The 18,441-nt window shown below is 46.9% G+C and overlaps 1 protein-coding gene across 1 annotated transcript in view; it reads right to left on the bottom strand.

Annotated features, from left to right (window-relative positions):
- The window catches only part of LOC145359437 (A disintegrin and metalloproteinase with thrombospondin motifs 7-like), a 200,857-nt gene that overhangs the window by 38,379 nt on the left and 144,037 nt on the right, over positions 1-18,441 (bottom strand). Inside the window, exons 19-23 of the mRNA XM_080213985.1 lie at positions 15,020-16,122; positions 12,532-13,951; positions 10,067-10,219; positions 680-853; positions 26-172 (exon numbers count right to left, since the gene is read on the bottom strand). Coding sequence (XP_080070111.1) covers positions 26-172; positions 680-853; positions 10,067-10,219; positions 12,532-13,951; positions 15,020-16,122 — 2,997 coding nt within the window. The remainder of the gene's footprint in view (positions 1-25; positions 173-679; positions 854-10,066; positions 10,220-12,531; positions 13,952-15,019; positions 16,123-18,441) is intronic.

Below are 18,441 nucleotides of genomic sequence, written 5' to 3'. Positions count from 1 at the left end.
AACCCACGTGAGTTCCTGAACTTACCCGTCCCCACGAGCCTTTCATCCATTTGGTACAGGGGTGGACATTACACATCCTCGTGCTGTTCAGTCGTAACATTTCATCACAGCGTCCATGTTCTGGGCACATGACCAACCTTTCTTGCACTCCTCCATCACAGGCTTTGGAGCACTATGTAAACCGATAAGAGCAAAACTATCTCAAGAAACACATAAGAAATAGCAAAGCAAATAGCCAGATAAAGAAAGCAGCCCTCAAGCCTGAACCTTATCTCTGACCTCAGAAGAATCGATCGTATTTCATCTCAATATAACCCTCGGGTGCTGCCATTTTGGTTTCAAATTGTAAGACTTAGTTTTTGCCTGTACCTCCTGGGAAGTAGGAATAGGAGAAGGCCATTCAGCCTTTCAACCTGTTCTATCATTCCATTAGATCATGACAACTTCTGAACTGGAACCCCCATCCTCCCACCTTACCAATGTAACCAAAATATATTGTCTGATGATTGTCATTTTACTGACCATGGGACCTTGCTGTGTGCAAATTGGCTGCCATATTTCCAACATTAAAAAATTGGCTAAATAAGTACTTTATTGCCTGTACTGTGCTTTGGATTATCTGGTGGCAGTGAAATATGCAATAGAAATGTTACCGTCTTCCTTTCTGCCGTTGACTTACCTCTCCCCATGCAGACATGTACCAGTCCATACATTGCTTGGAATTGCAGGCGAGGCTTGTTGGGGGCTTGATGAGGACGGACTGGCAGTGAAAAGGTCGCAGGTGTCGTCTGTCCCTGGTGTCAATGCACTGGACATCTCGAACCTTCACCCCACCGCCACAGTTCCTGGAGCACTGCAGGAGGTAATCAATAATCTGTCAACAGGGAGTCCAAAGGATTTGCAAAACATTACAGATCATAAGCGCCATGTCAGGAGTGGCAAGGATTTGAATCAGGTTTATAGTGCAGCGTACTGGTGTATTAAAGATATACAGCACAAAATGAGGCCATTTGGCCCATCATGCCTGTACCATTTCTTTGAAAGTCAACCCAATTAGTTCTACTCTCCTGCTTTTTCCCCATTGCCCTGCAAGTATAAATGTTTAATGTCGCATATTATGCTGAAAGGCTTTGTTCTGTGCCTCACACATAATCTGGAGGCTTTTGGTTGAACATTAGTGTTTATCAGTACCACATAACTATCGCCAGGAAATAATCTGGAGGCTTTTGGTTGAACATTAGTGTTTATCAGTACCACATAACTATCGCCAGGAAATAACCCTGAGTAAGTATTGTCTCCAATCTAATTTCTGGTTGACTTCCATTGTACTCAGCCCATTACCATGTGACTCCCTACATCATACTGTTCCCCATTCCCACATTAATCCTTTCTATGCTGAACACCCCAGTCTTTACCTAAAACATATTTAAATACAATATTTCTTCAGGTAGTCTGGAGGCTTCACCACTATTCCAAATCTTATTCTTGCCACGTTTTCAGGAATGGTTGGCGTGGTTATTTTGCACAAGCTTTTCTTAGTCCAGAGTTGATTTCATTCTATTCTGTGTTTCAGGCACTTGATTGACTCATCTGATTCGAATCTGTGTTCCTCGGAGTTGAACATCTCCTTATTGACAACCTGCCTGTTTTGTTTGGATATTATAGGCTTGTTCTATTCATTCCAGATGTTAGAATGTAACCGGTGACAACTTTGTTTTGGATGTAATTTGACCAACGGTAATGAGCTTCAGCTGACCCAATAAACCATGGAACTAATTACAGAATGATGTGACTCATTATAAATAAGAACCTGTTGGGAAGTGTGGAGAAGCTTGGATTGGCCCAGGGTGAGGCCCCAAGCTTGGAGTAATGAAATCTCTTTGATTTATAAGTTGGAGTATGATTTGTTATATTTTTATTGTCTGCATTTGAAGAGTTCCTTCTGAAGAAACACCAGAGGGAATGTTCACTCCGTTCATCCAGAGAGTGGACCTTGGCTTTTCCTTGGAGTTGGCCACGATCTTGCTGGAAGTAATCGTTTCAAAAACAGAACCTTCATTTCCTCATGTTTCAGAATTTTACCCTAATTTTTTTTAAATCCACTTGTTTTCCAAATCTTTTTCAAGCTCATGACTCTTTTCATTCAGCTCAGCAACCACTCTGGTGGGTTCAGTCATCTTTTTTCAGAGTTATCCATGGAATCCTTACACTAGCTTCACAGCTTCCGCTGGGCGTTCAGTTCCTTCCTCCAAGGGTCACTGAATGCTCCCTAGAGTCATTCAATTCATCTGTTAGCTCCTCAATCTATTTCTTAAAATTCTCCTTCTCTATTTTTAAAGTCCTTTCCACACCATACACCTCACCTTTCATGTTCCTCAGATTGGATCAGAATTCAATAATTTCATCATTTTCGTTGTTAATTCTGCATTCCATCAACTGCTGTGATTCTTCATCGCCTCATCTCCCTGCCAAGACACTCACCTGATGAAGGGGCAGCGCTCTGAAAGCTCGTGCTACCAAATAAACCTTCAATTTGTGGACTTCAATATGCTGACATGATCAGCCCCCCCATATGTGGTTTGCTTGGTATTGTCTTTTACCCCTTTGTTGCTTTCTTGAGGTTGTTCTATTCCTCATTTGGAGCTCTGCATACTCTACAACTTGAAGATTAAAATACTTATCAAAGGCTTTTAATTGCTCAAGGCTGGCTAAGGATTCATCAATGCCTTGTGTTAGGGTAATTTCATTAGCAATTTCACCAAAGTGGCATGGTGGCACAGCAGTTAACACTGCTGCCTCACAGTGCCAGGGACTTGGGTTCAATTCAGGTCACAGTCTGTGTGGAGTTTGCACATTCTCCCCGTTGTAAATGCGTCTAGTTTGGGGGCGTTTAAGAGATCTCTGGATAGGTTTATGGACGAAAAGGGATTGGTATAGGCTAGTGGGTCATTGTTTTTGTAACTGGTCGGCGCAACATCGTGGGCCGAAGCGCCTGTTCTGCGCTGTAATGTTCTATGTTCTATGTATCTGCGTGCATTTCCTCTGGGTGCTCTGGTTTCCTCCCACAGTCTGAAAGATGTGCAGGTTAGGTTGATTGGCCATGCTAAATTGACACTTAGCGTCAGGAGGATTAGCAGGGTAAATAGGTTGGGTTACAAAAATTGAGTCGCATGGTGGCCCAGTCATTAGCATAGCTGTCTCACAGCTCCAGGGACTTGGGTTCAATTCCTAGCTTGGGTGACTATCTGTGTGGAGTTCGCTCTGTGTCTGCATGGGTTTCTGCCGGGTGCTCTGGTTTCCTCTCACAGTCTGAAAGACGTGCTGGTTAAGTAGATTGGCCATGCTAAATTGCCCCTTAGTGTCCCAGGATGAATGGGTTAGTGGGATTAGCAGGGTAAATATGTCAGATTTCGGGGATAGGGACTGGGTGGGATTGTTATTGGTGCAGACATGATGGGCTGAATGGCCTCCTTCTGCACTGTAGGGTGTCTATGATTTCTAAGTATAAAAACTCATTAACCTGGATTCTGATTTTCTGTCTAATCCTGATGAACTCCTGTGATCTAAGAATTTTCTTCTCCAGGGTGCCCAATTTTGCATCTGGGGTGGCCTTGCATAAGCTCAAATTTCTCCCAAGGTGGTACCTCAGTAGCCAGCTTTTCAATGGTCCTTCCTGTGCCAATCAGGCCTTGGCAGGCTCCCAAAGGTCGGATTCTTTAATCTAATCGATTCTGCAGAACATTATAAAATTCTGCAGTTTGGGCCGGTGAGTGGATTTCGAAGCATAAAAGTGTGACAGAAAGGCATTATAAAGATGTGTTTTTTTCAAATTCTTTCATGGGATGCGGGCATCTTTGGTTGGGCCAGCATGTATTACCCATCTATAATTGCCTGATTCAGTCATTCATTCGCCATGTTTTAAGTCACTTCTTCACCTTCTCTGCTTTAAGGAGAACAATCCCGGCTTCTCCAGTCTGTCCACATAACTAAAGTCCAATGTTGTGTTCAGTTTTGGTCGCCTTGCTGTCGGAAAGATGTTATTAAACTGGAGAGAGTGCAGTGGAGATTTACAAGGATCTTGCCAGGACTTTTTTCTTTGGAGCGTAGGAGACTGAGGGATGATCGTGTATAAGATCAGGAGAGGCATGGATAGGGTGAATGCACTCAGTCTTTTTCCCAGGGTTGGGGAATCGAGAACTAGAGGATATAGGTTTAAGGGGGGAAAGAATTAATGGAAACCTGAGGAGCAACTTTTCTTTACAAGAGGGTGGTATGTATGTGGAATGAGCTGCTGGAGGACGTGGTTGAGGCAGGGACATTGACAACATTTAAAAGGTATTTGGACAGATATAGGGATAGGAAAGGTTCAGAGGGATATGAACCAAACCAGCTTAGATGGGTCATTTTGGGCTGAAGGGCCTGTCTTCGTGCCGTAGATTCTATTACTGCCTCGCTAGTAAAACTCTGCACCCTCTCCGCCCCTCAGTATCCTTCCCCAAACACTACTCTCCAGCTGAAATGTAATCGGTGATTAACAATATAATGTCCTCGTTTTGGGAATGGTAGGCAGTGAGAAGATGACTAAAATTGACTTGGTGGGGGGGGATTGTTACAAAGTAAGGCTTTGTAGAGGAGGATGCTTTGAACAGCAATTCCAGAACGCAGCAAGTGAGCCAATGCTTGGTCAGATATAAATCCAAACAGACAGATAATTAATCCCCTGGGAAACGCTCCTCTTGGGTCAGGATCTGCATAACTGGGGATATGACCAGTCACGGTTCTGATCTTTCCCCTAGCTACATCCATGCAATTATTATCTGGGCTCTTGATTTGTAACCATGTGGCAAATCATCATACCAAGAGCCTTTTTTAAGGAGCTATAATTAGTTTTGGCAGAAGTTGACACTGCACAGAGTGTTTTGTAAAAATATTTTGGGAATAGTTTAAGTCTGAAGGATGAGGATTTGATTCTAAATGTTTATTTAAAAGGTTGGATCAGAAATTCAACGCAAGTCACTGGGAAGGAGATTGATCCATTGTAAATTTGCACAATGTGAGTGAATTAGTTCATCGGAGGGACTGAGACAGGTTTGAGTTTTCTCCGCACAGTCAGAGTTAGATAAAAGTTATCATTGAATCTCTACAGTGCAGAAGGAGACTGTTTGGCCCACCAAGACTGCACCAACAACAATCCAGGCTCTATTCCCTCTAATCTACACATCCCAGGAGCCTAAGGGGCAATTTAGCATGGCCAATCCACCTAACCTGCACACCTGAGGAAACCAGAGCACCCGGAGGAAACGCACACAAACACGGGGAGAATGTGCAAACTCCACAGTGGTTTGAAGCAGGAATTGAACCCAGGTCCCTGGCGCTGTGAGGCGGAAGTGTGAACCACTGTGCCACCGTGCTGCCCCAGGATGGAGTAGGCAAAGTGGGGGAGGATAGTAACTCTGGCACAGACCCGAGTAGTCCAGTGCTGTTCACTGGACTACAACGGAGAAGCCAAGAGGCTAACCCCATCCCCCCTCGCACTTGCAACGTTATCAAGCCAAGCGGAGACTAAAAGGAATAAAGCTAGAGTATAAGACAGGCAAGTCATGATTAAAATGTCCAATTAGTGAGAATGAAAAGTTAAATAACATTCAGTGATTCAGTTGTCTTCCTCACATTGAAAGGTCAGGAATCTCTGGATCACGATTGAAAAGGGTAACTGCACCCCATTCATCACTTTAACAGGGACCATATCCCTCTACTCCCATCCTATTCGTGTATTTGTCCAGACGCCCCTTAAAACTCTTTATTGTATCTGCTTCCACTACCTCCCCCGGCAGCGAGTTCCAGGCATCCATCACCCTCTGATTAAAACTTGCCTCGTACATCTCCTTTAAACCTTGCCCCTCGCACCTAAACCTATGCCCACTAGTAATTGACTCTTCCACCCTGGGAAAAAGCTTCTGACTATCCACTCTGTCCATGCCCCTCATAATCTTGTAGACTTCTATCAGGTCTCCCCTCAACCTCCGTCGTTCCAGTGAGAACAAACCAAGTTTCTCCAAATTCTCCTCACAGCTAATGCCCTCCATACCAGGCAACATCCTGGTAAATCTTTTCTGTACCTTCTCCAAAGCCTCCACATCCTTCTGGTAGTGTGGCGACCAGAATTGAACACTATATTCCAAGTGTGGTTCTATAAAGCTGCAACATAACTTGTCAATTTTTAAACTCAATGCCTCAGCTGATGAAGACAAGCATGCAGAATGCCTTCTTGACTACTTTCTTCACCTATGTTACCACTTTCAATGACCTGTGTACCAATACATCAGATCTCTTTGCCTATCAATACTCTTACTGTATATTTCCTTTCTGTGTTAGTCCTTCCAAAATGCAATACTTCACATTTGTCTGGATAAAACTCCATCTGCCATCTCTCTGCCCAAGCTTCCAACTGATCTATATCCTGCTGTATCCTCTGATGGTCTCATTGCTATCTGCAAATCCACCAACTTTTGTGTTGTCTGCAAACTTACTAATCAATCCAATTACATTTTCCTCCAAATCATTTATATATATTACAAACAGCAAAGGTCCCAGCACTGATCCCTGAGCAATTCCACTTGTCACAACCCTTATTCAGAAAGGCAAATTAATTGAACTTGAATGACACCAGCTGCCATGCTGGGATTTGAACCTGTGCCCCCAGCCTGTGTCTCTGGAATATTAGGCGAAGGCATTACCATTATGCCACCATTTCTTCACTGGAAAGACAGAGGCTGAGGGGAGGCTTGATCGAGGTCTACAAAATGATGAGAGTCATAGACAGGGTGGATAGTCAGAGGCTTTCTCCCAGGGTCAGTTCCAAGGGGGCACAGGTTCAAGGTAAGAGGGAGAAAGTTTAAGGGAGATGTACGGGGGGGGGGAGTTTTTCACGCAGAGAGTGCTGGCTGCCTGGAATGTGTTGTCAGAGGAGGTGGTGGAAGCAGGCACATTAGCAATGGGTATATGAATAGGGAGGGAATAGAGGGATATGGTCCGAGTAAGGGCAGAAGGTTTTTTAAAATTTAGTTAGGGCATCATGATCAGCACGGGCTTGAAAGGCTGAACGGCCTGTACCTGTGCTGTACAGGCCTGCTCAGTAATCCTCCTCATGAACTTTGCCGCGTGATGGCAGCAGCAAGAAGAGTGATGGCAATGTTCCTGAATTAATTAGGAAACAACCAATCCAGCCCTTAGCTCCTCATTGCTAACACGGATGTGGGCCAGGGCCGGGGACCAGGGACCGAGGGCCGGGGGCCAGGGACCGAGGGCCGGGGGCCAGGGACCGAGGGCCGGGGGCCAGGGCAGGATCTGGGGCAAGCTCAGGGATGGGGTCAGGGCAGGGTTGAGGTCGGGGTGGGGACGGAGTCAGAGGAGGGGTCAGGATCAGGGGCAAGGTCAGGGATGGGGTCAAGGACGGGGTCGAGGTTGGGGTGGGCTTGGAGTCAGGGGAGGGGCCAGGATCGGGGTCAGGGTCAGGGGTGGGATCAGGGCGGGGTCAGGGCAGGGGTGGGCACAGAGTCAGGGGAAGGGCCAGGATCAGGGGCAAGCTCAGGGGCGGGATCAGGGTGCTGGCTGGGGTCAGGGCCAGGGGCGGGATCAGGGGCGGGGTCAGGGTCAGGGGCGGGGTCAGGGTGCTGGCTGGGGTCAGGGCCAGGGGCGGGATCAGGGGCGGGGTCAGGGTCAGGGGCGGGATCAGGGTCAGGGGCGGGGTCAGGGTGCTGGCTGGGGTCAGGGCCAGGGGCTTACCCCCTTCCCCACCTCCCTCAATCAAATGGACAATGAGGACTTGAAGAGGAAGTCCAGCTGCTTAAATTAATGAGGTTCTGGAAGGCTTCCGGCATCTGTAGAGTTAACCTCTGCAAGCCTGGAGCAGGAGGGGGGAAAGAGAAACTATTGTCTTCTGAAACTCAATGAAATGATTAGCAACTAAGAAAGGTACAAATCGGAAAACCGGAGGGCCTGACTTCATAATAAGGATAAAACATAACAGCCAAAGAAACCAATAAGTAGTTTGCTGGGTGAATTATAAGAGCTCCTGGGGGAATGGTGAAGAGATAAAGGTACCAGAGCTAACAGCTAATTAACCTTGGTGGAAGCTTCCAAGATACACAATGCTTTGTCAGAGACAGATACAATCTCCAAGGCTTAAGGTGCGCGGCCAGCCAGCACAGATTCACTCGGGGTTATCCGTGAAATGGGACAATACACTCAAGGAGGATGAGGTGGAGCGCGTTAGAGGCAGATTCTTTAATCCCCTGGACCCATTCCGTCCACTTGGTTCCCGAACCCTTGTTACCCTTATCGATCTCACTTTATAAATGTGTAACTGCCCCCTCCCAGCCACAACCGCTTTCTGGAGGAGGGAGTTCCACACTCCCAGCAGCTGCTGAGTGAGTGAATGGTTCCTGATATCAGCGCTGAGGGGCCCAGCTCACATTTTACTGTGATCTTCAGTTGTTCCAGACACTCCCACCTCATATTAAATCCTTTAATCGTTTTAGACATTTCATTAAATTCCCCCGAACCTTCTATATTCAAGGGAATACTGACTAAGTCTATAGGACGTGTGTTTGAATGGGATGGTGAGCTCGGGTGTACAGGGGATGGTGCAGTGCAGGGGGGGGGAGGTGGGTACGATGCAGCAGAGAGGGAATATGGTGCAGCAGGGGGAAGGGGAGGTATGGTAAAGCAGGAGGGGGTACGGTGCAGGGCGGGGGTACGGTGCAGGGCGGGGGTACGGTGCAGGGTGGGGGTACGGTGCAGGGTGGGGGTACGGTGCAGGGCGGGGGTACGGTGCAGGGCAGGGGTATGGTGCAGGGCGGGGGTATGGTGCAGGGCGGGGGTATGGTGCAGTGGAGGAGGGGTACAATGCAGCAGGGGTGAATAGTGCAGCAAAGGGAACAGTGCAGTCCGGGGGTGGGGGGGAGGAAGAGTGCAACAGGATGGAACAATGCAGTAAGGGGAACAGTGCAGTGGGGGCATTGAGGGGGGTACAGTGCAGCGGGGAAGAGTGAGGGGGGTACGGTGCAGTGGGGAAGAGTGAGGGGGGTACGGTGCAGCGGGGAAGAGTGAGGGGGGTACGGTGCAGCGGGGAAGAGTGAGGGGGGTACGGTGCAGCGGGGAAGAGTGATGGGGGTACGGTGCAGCGGGGAAGAGTGAGGGGGGTACGGTGCAGTGGGGAAGACTGAGGGGGGTACGGTGCAGCGGGGAAGAGTGAGGGGGGTACAGTGCAGCGGGGAAGACTGAGGGGGGTACGGTGCAGCGGGGAAGAGTGAGGGGGGTACGGTTCAGTGGGGAAGAGTGAGGGGGGTACAGTGCAGCGGGGAAGAGTGAGGGGGGTACGGTTCAGTGGGGAAGAGTGAGGGGGGTACAGTGCAGCGGGGAAGACTGAGGGGGGTACGGTGCAGCGGAGAAGAGTGAGGGGGGTACGGTGCAGCGGGGAAGAGTGAGGGGGGTACGGTGCAGCGGGGAAGAGTGAGGGGGGTACGGTGCAGCGGGGAAGAGTGAGGGGGGTACGGTGCAGCGGGGAAGAGTGAGGGGGGTACGGTGCAGCGGGGAAGAGTGAGGGGGGTACGGTGCAGCGGGGAAGAGTGAGGGGGGTACGGTGCAGCGGGGAAGAGTGAGGGGGGTACGGTGCAGCGGGGAAGAGTGAGGGGGGTACAGTGCAGCGGGGAAGAGTGAGGGGGGTACAGAAGAGTGAGGGGGGTACAGTGCAGCGGGGAAGAGTGAGGGGGGTACAGTGCAGCGGGGAAGAGTGAGGGGGGTACAGTGCAGCGGGAAAGAGTGAGGGGGGTACAGTGCAGCGGAGGGACATATCATCAAAAATAGCAACATGTAATTAATTAAGAGTTGGAATCTTTCACTGTCTTTTAAACCAGGCAGTCCAGTAATCAAATCCAGCCGTTTAGACGAATGGAATTGTAATGCTGGGTCATTTCAATGGGTGTCAAATGGTCCAATTGCATAAAATATCTCATCCTCCTCTTTATATGAAACTGGAGCTGCTGGAGTGATACGAGAGACTTACTCTGCTCCAGTTGCCCACACGCCAGGCTGAGCAGGGTCTGATGTAGCATCTCCGAGCTGGAACTGGCCTCTTGGTCTTGTTGCAGTCGCTGTCTGAGCCTGTGCTGCAATGCACTGTTCGCCAGATCGCTCCCATCCCACATGTAGTGGAGCACTGCACAAGACAGTTATTGAGACAGTTAATGGACTCCATTCAAACACACCTTGTACATGACTTAAACCACTGTTCCCTTCGCTTTGTTTCCTTCGTCTTTCTGAGTTTTTTTTTGCAGGATGTCATGGGGGTTTGCAAAGAGCGAGGGTTTAAGATGAGACTTTGGTGGCAGATTGGACTCTCAGAAGCATCTTTAGAAAGTTGACGCCTGTACTTTCTAACAGCTGAAAGAGCAGGTTTGTGTTTACAGAAGGGTACGAGAGACTTGGTGAACTTTCTTTAAGTAACCAGTCTGAAAAAAGAGTCTGTTTCTGACAGTGATGGCAACCTGCTGAAACATTAAACCACAAAATCAACTTGTTTGTGCACACAGAAAGAGAAAGACAAATTTTTCTGTCTTCCAAAGGATCAGAGAAAGAGAAGTTAGCCCCCTCGATCCTGCTGCGCCACTCAGTGAGATCAATGCTGATCCATACACCTGCCTTTGACTGGTATCAATTCATAATAAAATTCTCTGGTTTAAATTTAATAATTTATTTATTTGTGGGACATGGACGTCGCTGGCTGGCCAGCATTTATTGCCCATCATTTGTTGTCTGAGGGCAGTTAAGAGTCAACCACATTGCTGTTGCTCCGAAGTCACATGTAGGCCAGACCACATACAGACAGCCTAGAGGACAGCCTAGAGCCTTCCTTCCCTAGAGGACATTAGTGAGCCAGATGGGTTTTTCCGACAATTGACAATGGTTATCAGTAGATTCTTAATTCCAGATATTTTTTATTGAATTCAAATTCCACCATCAGCCATGATGGGATTCGAACCTGGATCCCCAGAACATTAGATGAGTTTCTGGATTAATAGTCTAGCGATAACACCATTAGGCCTTCCCAGGCTGATCCAAAATGAATTTGTGGAAGGGAATTTTAAACTTTCACCACCCTTTGTTTCCTTATTTTAATTTTGAAACAATCTGGCTCTAAGTGTTTCACTTTGTCTCCTTGTCTTTAACTCCCAACCAGACGAAGTCATTGATCTTATTTGTTAAAAAAGAGGAAATGTTTTCAGTCCAATAAATCAAGCCAATATTTGTCGCTGTAAAGATTAATTTTATTTCATTCAATTGGCTGAGGGAATCATCTAATATCTTTCAAAGGTTCAGTAGAACACACTGAGAACTCTACACAGAGTGGAGAGTGGGAGGAGGGACAGAGGTGGGAGGCCAGGTGAGGGACGAAGCCCCGGCCCATTTTGTGGTCTCACCCTCAGTTCCAGGATACCCCCCGGCAGCCCAACGGCTCCAGACTGGTGGGTTGGGGTGGACAGCCTCAAGGTGGGCCCTGTCTGGTGAAAGGTAGGAGAAGGATGGAGTTATTTAACTGTCAATGGAACAAATAATGGCTGAAATTTTCCAGTCATTCCTGCCGGTGGGATCTTCTGGACCCGACACCCCCTCCCCCCATCCACTCCCCACCATGGATTCCCCAGCAACGAAAGGTGTGAACAATCTGCAAAGTCGTTGATTTAACAATGGTGGGACTGGAAGATCCCACCAATGGTGGGCTGCCTCGGCGAAGCACACCGTGGGGGGTGGGAGGGTCTGGAAAATCCCACCCAGTGGGTGAGATTCTCTGACCCGAAAGTGTTTTTTTTGGTGGCAGCAGGATGCTCCAGTTCTGCCATTGTCAGTGGTAAGTCCCACTAAAGGCACTCCACATCGCTGGAAACCCGTGGCAGGGGGCGCACCCGATAGTGGGACCACAGAATCCCACCGGCTTGAATGGCCGGAGAATCCCAATGTACCTGTAGGGGAAATGAGCATGTTCTGTGTTGTGATGTTCATCAGACTTGGATTGTATTCCCTGGAATCTAGAAGATTAAGGAAGGGGCGATTTCACTGGATTGAAACTTTGAGGATATTGAAAGTAATTAATAGGGTGGGATAGAGAGAAAACCCTTTCCCATTAGTGGGGAAGACTCACACAAAGAGATTAATCTTAACATCAGGGCTGGATCACTGGGGAAGGGAAGTTCAGAAAAATGTCTTCATAAAGTGTGGTGTAAGCTTGGAACTCAATCCCACAAAAAAGCAGCAAATACTAATAATCCCAAATCTGAGATTGAGTTTTTTTTTGCTAAGACAAATGGAACTAAGGGTGGGTGGATGGCGTTAGTATCCGCATTAACTATGATCCCAATGAATGTCAGGACATGGGGCTGAATGTCCCACTCTGATCCTTTATTCCCATGTTAATTCCTTGATTAAAGAAACACTTTCAATGTTGCTGCTTGCTCAGCTAACCCTGATACTTGCCTCACTCCAGTTTCCAATCACCCAGTAGGCACTGGATTCTTCCGATCCCTCAGAGATTAGCTTAGTGGCTGCTTCCATCACTGAACTTGTTGAAGTTGTTTGAACTTCTAGACTTGACAAAGGCTTGTGTCCGGGGAGAGCAGGGGGATGTGTTTCGGGGGCTGCCACTGGCCAGCTGCTCACAGTAGTTGTTTGGGAGTCATCCCTGATATCTGAATCACTGTCTCCAAGATCAGTTTTACCAAGTTTTACAGTGCGTTCATCAGAACTCCACCTTGTTAACTCTGTTGTTACTGTTTCCATTGCCTCGATGTTAGGCTGAGTTGTTGAAATTGTCTCGCGTGGCCCTATGATAGCTGTCCAAGGAATGTCCTCAGGGACAGTGGCTGATGGCTGGGTCCTCTTTCGTAATGTCAGTGATGTAGTTAAATGTGAGGTAGATCTTTGCGATGCAGTTGTCACCAGGTTAGGGTTAGGAATGCCATGAGCAGGAGAGGTAGTTCTTGCGGAGCCCCTGTCTACTGAGTGTGAGGGTGATACTGGTCTTGTCCTCTCTTGATGTAGATTTGCTGGTGTGGGTGATCTTCTGGTTGTCAGCCTAAGGTGTGGACTTGGTGTTTGAGAAAACAAATGGCCAGAGTGGGTCTCCTTGGCCGGCTGCAAATGGTTTGACTGGAATGCCTCAGTCGTACTTTGCGTCTCTGACTGGGAGTCCGGATTTGGCAGAACTGCAGAAGTCACCGGAGATGTTGATACTCGCAATGGTTGACTTGTCTCTGGAAACACCAACTGCGCTGACGTGGCTAAATCTGGTGTCAATAACAAAGACATTTGTGTCGCAGGGGAATGATGGTGGGAGTGCGCCTTTTGGACATCATGATACTCCGATTTTCCGGCTAGGAGCACATTCCCCGGTAACCCCAAAGAATTGCTGGAACTTTGCCACTCCGGTGTGCTTGGCAAAGTTTGCCTTTGTTTCACAGGCCAATCCATCACTTCCAAAGCAGGAACAGCATTTGGATCAATGAAGAAGGAAGGTTTTGGAGTTACAGTACCAGTGATGGTGGGGAGACGGCCAAGGTTTCCCCAGTGGTTAAGGTTTTTATGAGTAGCACCTTCTGTATTTTTATTATTGATGCCAGGATGTGGGGATTGACTGTCATCCACAGGGGCCGTGTCACTTAGTCTATAATTATTACCGAGCGTGCTGCTCGGAAAGTGAGCTTCCTCATTTCTAATCTGATGTCCATCCTTCTGGACTCTCCCAGCTTCGTTCAATAGATTTGTATCCATGTCTTTGTCCACATTCTTCTCTGATTCGAGATTTCTTCCCTGTTCTCGTCTGTCTGAGGAATGTGTGTAAACTTCAGCATTGACATGATGTGGATCATCCTGCTCACTATCACTTGCACCATGCTCACTGTCGCTTGCACCATGCTCACTGCTGCTTTCACCATGCTCACTATTGCTTGCACCAAGTTCACTGTCGCTTGCACCATGCTCACTGTCGCTTGCACCATGCTCACTGTCGCTTGCACCATGCTCACTGTTGCTTGCATCAAGTTCACTGTCGCTTGCACCATGCTCACTGTCGCTTGCGCCATACTCACTATTCCTTGCACCATACTCACTATTGCTTGCGCCATACTCACTGTCGCTTGCGCCATACTCACTATCGCTTGCGCCATATTCACTATTGCTTGCACCATATTCACTATTGCTTGCACCATACTCACTGTCGCTTGCACCATACTCGCTATTGCTTGCACCATACTCACTATTCCTTGCACTATACTCACTATTGCTTGCACCATACTCACTGTCGCTTGCACCATACTCACTGTCGCTTGCACCATACTCACTATTGCTTGCACCATACTCACTATTCCTTGCACTATACTCACTATTCCTTGCACCATACTCACTGTCACTTGCACCATACTCACTGTCGCTTGCACCATACTCACTATTGTTTGCACCATACTCGCTATTCCTTGCACCATACTCACTATTGCTTGCACCATATTCACTGTCGCTTGCACCATACTCACTGTCGCTTGCACCATACTCACTGTCGCTTGCACCATACTCACTGTCACTTGCACCATACTCACTATTCCTTGCACCATACTCAATATTCCTTGCACCATACTCACTGTCGCTTGCACCATACTCACTATTCCTTGCACCATACTCAATATTCCTTGCACCATACTCACTGTCGCTTGCACCATACTCACTATTCCTTGCACCATACTCACTATTCCTTGCACCATACTCAATATTCCTTGCACCATACTCACTGTTGCTTGCACCATACTCACTATTCCTTGCACCATACTCAATATTCCTTGCACCATACTCACTGTCGCTTGCACCATACTCACTATTCCTTGCACCATACTCACTGTCACTTGCACCATACTCACTATTCCTTGCACCATATTCACTATTGCTTGCATTATGCTCACTGTCGCTTGTGTCATGCTCACTACTGCTGTGGTCACCATTGTTCTGCTTGGCTACAGGAAGCTCCTGCCTCCAGGTTTGTGAAGTGTTGGGAATGTTTACATGGTTATTTGGTGATGAGGTAGTCATTATTATTGATGGGTCATTGTGGTAATAAGGACTGTGGGGACTGATCATATTGTGAATGCTGCCCTGATCTTCATTTGATGAAAAACCTGGAGATGTATTTTCCATAACGCTGTGCCCTGTTGTATTTTGAACGGGCAGCAACTCATCTTCTTTGTACAGTTCCTCCTGGCCATCTTCATTCTCAATATCTGACGATATACTTGGCGTAGTCTCCGTCACTCGGAGATGCTCGGAAGGATGTTCCTCACTCAGCTGAATATCCACTGAGATTGCTCCTGAGGTAGAATTTAGCATCGGATTATTTGTTGCTCCTATCTCATCCTGACTGGAGGGCTTTTCACTGGCTTTGGAATGAATCTTCCCCAACCCATCTGGTCCTGGCCAATCATCTGAAGTTCCATTCTTCCTCTGGTCAGGCATATTCTCCCAAACATTGTTCAAAATATTGCTTATTTCCGAGTGTTCTTCTTCATGGTTACTGTCCTCTCTTGTCTCCTCTTCAACATCAAACCTATCTTCAGGATCATAGTCAAGGTCCTCATGGAAATTTATGAAGTTGTAATCATAGTAGAAATCATCTACAAAGATGTTTGTTTTTGCAGAATTCTCATCCTTGCTGCTCTCAACAGCGAAATCATCTTCAATGATATAGTTATTTATCTTATCTTCTGATGGGTGTGATTGGGGTGGGTCTACTTTAAGATTGGATGAGTGGAGGTTGGGGATATTAATAATTTGGTTTAAATTGTCTTCTTGAGCTGTCTTGCTGGGGCCAAAGTTCAGATTGAAACCCACTTCGTTGTAAAGTTCCCTACTGGACCAGCCACTGCCTGACCAGTCATGTAAGGTGAGGCCATTGCTGTGTCGGGGACAAGGTTTCAGGTGGCACAGGTCTTTCGCAGCTGGCTTCATCTCAAAACTGCACGTCATGTTGGTGTTGTTCAGACATAGGACATCCCGTCTTCTTACTCCTTCCCCACAGGTCACAGAGCACTGAAAAAGACAAACGATAAACCGGAAATTTAAAAGCCTCAGCGATGGTTATTATTTATCAATCAACTTCAAGAAAAATACAAGAAAACACTTGAAAAAAAATCTTATTTCAAACAATTCACTGGGAATGAATAACTAGTAACGAATGGGGTGGCATGGTGGCACAGTGGTTAGCACTCCGCCTTACAGCACCAGGGACCCCGGTTCAATCCTGGCATTGGCTGACTGTGTGGAGTTTGCATGTTCTCCCCGTGTCAGCCTGGGTTTCCTCCAGGTGCTCTGGTTTCGTCCCTACTGCAAGGATGTGCAGGTTAGGGATTAGGCCATACTAAATTACTCCTTATCATCTCAAAATGTATAGGTTAGGGAGATTAGTGTGTAAATAAATAGGGCTAAAGTTTCAAAGTTTATTTGTTAGAGTCACAAATAGGCTTATATTAACACTGCAATGAAATTACTGTGAAAATCCCCCTAGTCACCACACTACGGTGTCGGTTCAGGTACACTGAGGGAGAATTTAGCATGGCCAATGCATCTAACCAGCACATCTTTCAGGCTGTGGGAGGAAACAAGAGCACCTGAGGAAACCCACGCAGACACGGAGAGAACATGTAAATTCCACTCAGACAATTATCCAAGCCAAAAATCGAACGTGGGTGAATGGGGTGGCACAGTAAATTGGCACTGCTGCTTCACAGCACCAAGGACTTGGGTTCGATTCCAACCTTGGGTGACTGTCTGTGTGGAGCAACCCCTCCCCACACAATCCAAAAATATGCAGGTTAGGGGGAATGGCCATGCTACTGTAAGGCAGCAGTGCTAACCACTGTGCCACTGTGCCCCTGGTTAGGTGATATAGCCAGGGGTTGGCCTATGCTAGATGCTCTTTCGGAGAGTCGGTGCAGACTCGATGAACTCAATGGCCTCCCCCTACACTGCAGGAACTCAAATATTCTTGTTGGCCTTTGTGCATATTTCTATTCAAACCCTTCTGTAAACAAAGAATAGAAAAACATGCTGAGAACTTGTGAGCAATGGTTTTCTCAGTGCCTCTTTCAAAGAGTCAGAATAATCATGAATGGCCTCTTTCTGTGCTGCAAGATTCTACTTCCTGAAGTCCTAAACTCAACACTTCTCCTTTACATGGGTGAGAATTCCAAAGTTAGGTCCACTTCATTCCCCCAGGGCATATCCAATAATCACTCACCTATGCAAACAATATCTCGCAAACTTACCTCCCCATCCATTAACTCTGTCTACACTTCCCGCTGCCTCAGAAAAGCAGTTAGCATAATTAAGGAGCCCATGCATCCCGGACATACTCTCTTCCACCTTCTTCCGTCGGTTGAAAGATACAAGTGTCTGAGGTCACAGACCAACTGACTCAAGAACAGCTTCTTCCCTGCTGCTACCAGATTTTTGAATGGACCTACCTTGCATTAAATTGATCTTTCCCTACACCCTAGCTATGACTATAACATTACATTCTGCACTCTCACCTTTCCTTCTCTGTGAATGGTATGCTTTGTCTATACAGTGCGCAGCAAACAATACTTTTCACTGTAATCCCAATAATAAATCAAATCAAAAAATAGATTACTGAGACAATCAGGCAGCATCTGAACAACTGTGGCATCCTATCCTCCAAAGTAAAAACAAGGTGAAAAATAGGGACGGATAATGAATGAAATGTGCACAAATAAATACCTTCAGCACTGTGTTTACTTAACCAGACTCACTGACTTAGAAACTGTCTGCCGTGATATAGATGCAGAGGAAGAATTCAGGAGAACCTTCCTGCAGAGTGGTAGGAATACGGAACTCACCAACACACGGAGTATCGAGACAAACAGAATAAATACTTTTAAGGGGAAGCAAGATAAATGAGGGGGAGAGGAATAGATGGATATGTTGATGAGGTGAAGGGTGGAGGAGGCTGATGTGGAGCAGGAACACCAGCAAGGACATACTGGGATGGCCTCTTTCTGTCTTGTTGATTCTACATTATTTAGCAGTTTTGGTCTTTTAAACTGACTGGAGAACAGTACAGCTTTAAGACAAAAATACAAAGTCAAATTAACATTAAGAACTGTTTAATAGTCAGCACAGCCAAAGCTCAGTTCCAGCCTAAAACACGTGGGGTTATTGGAAGTCGCTTTGTGGATTGTCACAAGACTTCACTTATGTAAAAGCATGAGGTCCATTCTCTCTCCTGTTTGGTAGCATTGTTTCCCACAACAAGGTCCATTATTAATGGGCAGATTCAATAACAATAGCTGGTCCAGGTCGCTGTCTAAAACCTTTCAGCCACAGTGATCG

Source organism: Carcharhinus amblyrhynchos, chromosome 28 (assembly GCF_965287045.1).
Source record: "Carcharhinus amblyrhynchos chromosome 28, sCarAmb.v2.hapA, whole genome shotgun sequence".
Lineage (NCBI taxonomy): Eukaryota > Metazoa > Chordata > Chondrichthyes > Carcharhiniformes > Carcharhinidae > Carcharhinus > Carcharhinus amblyrhynchos.
Note: the sequence above shows the minus strand (reverse complement) of the source record. Positions and strands in the feature narration are given on the sequence as shown.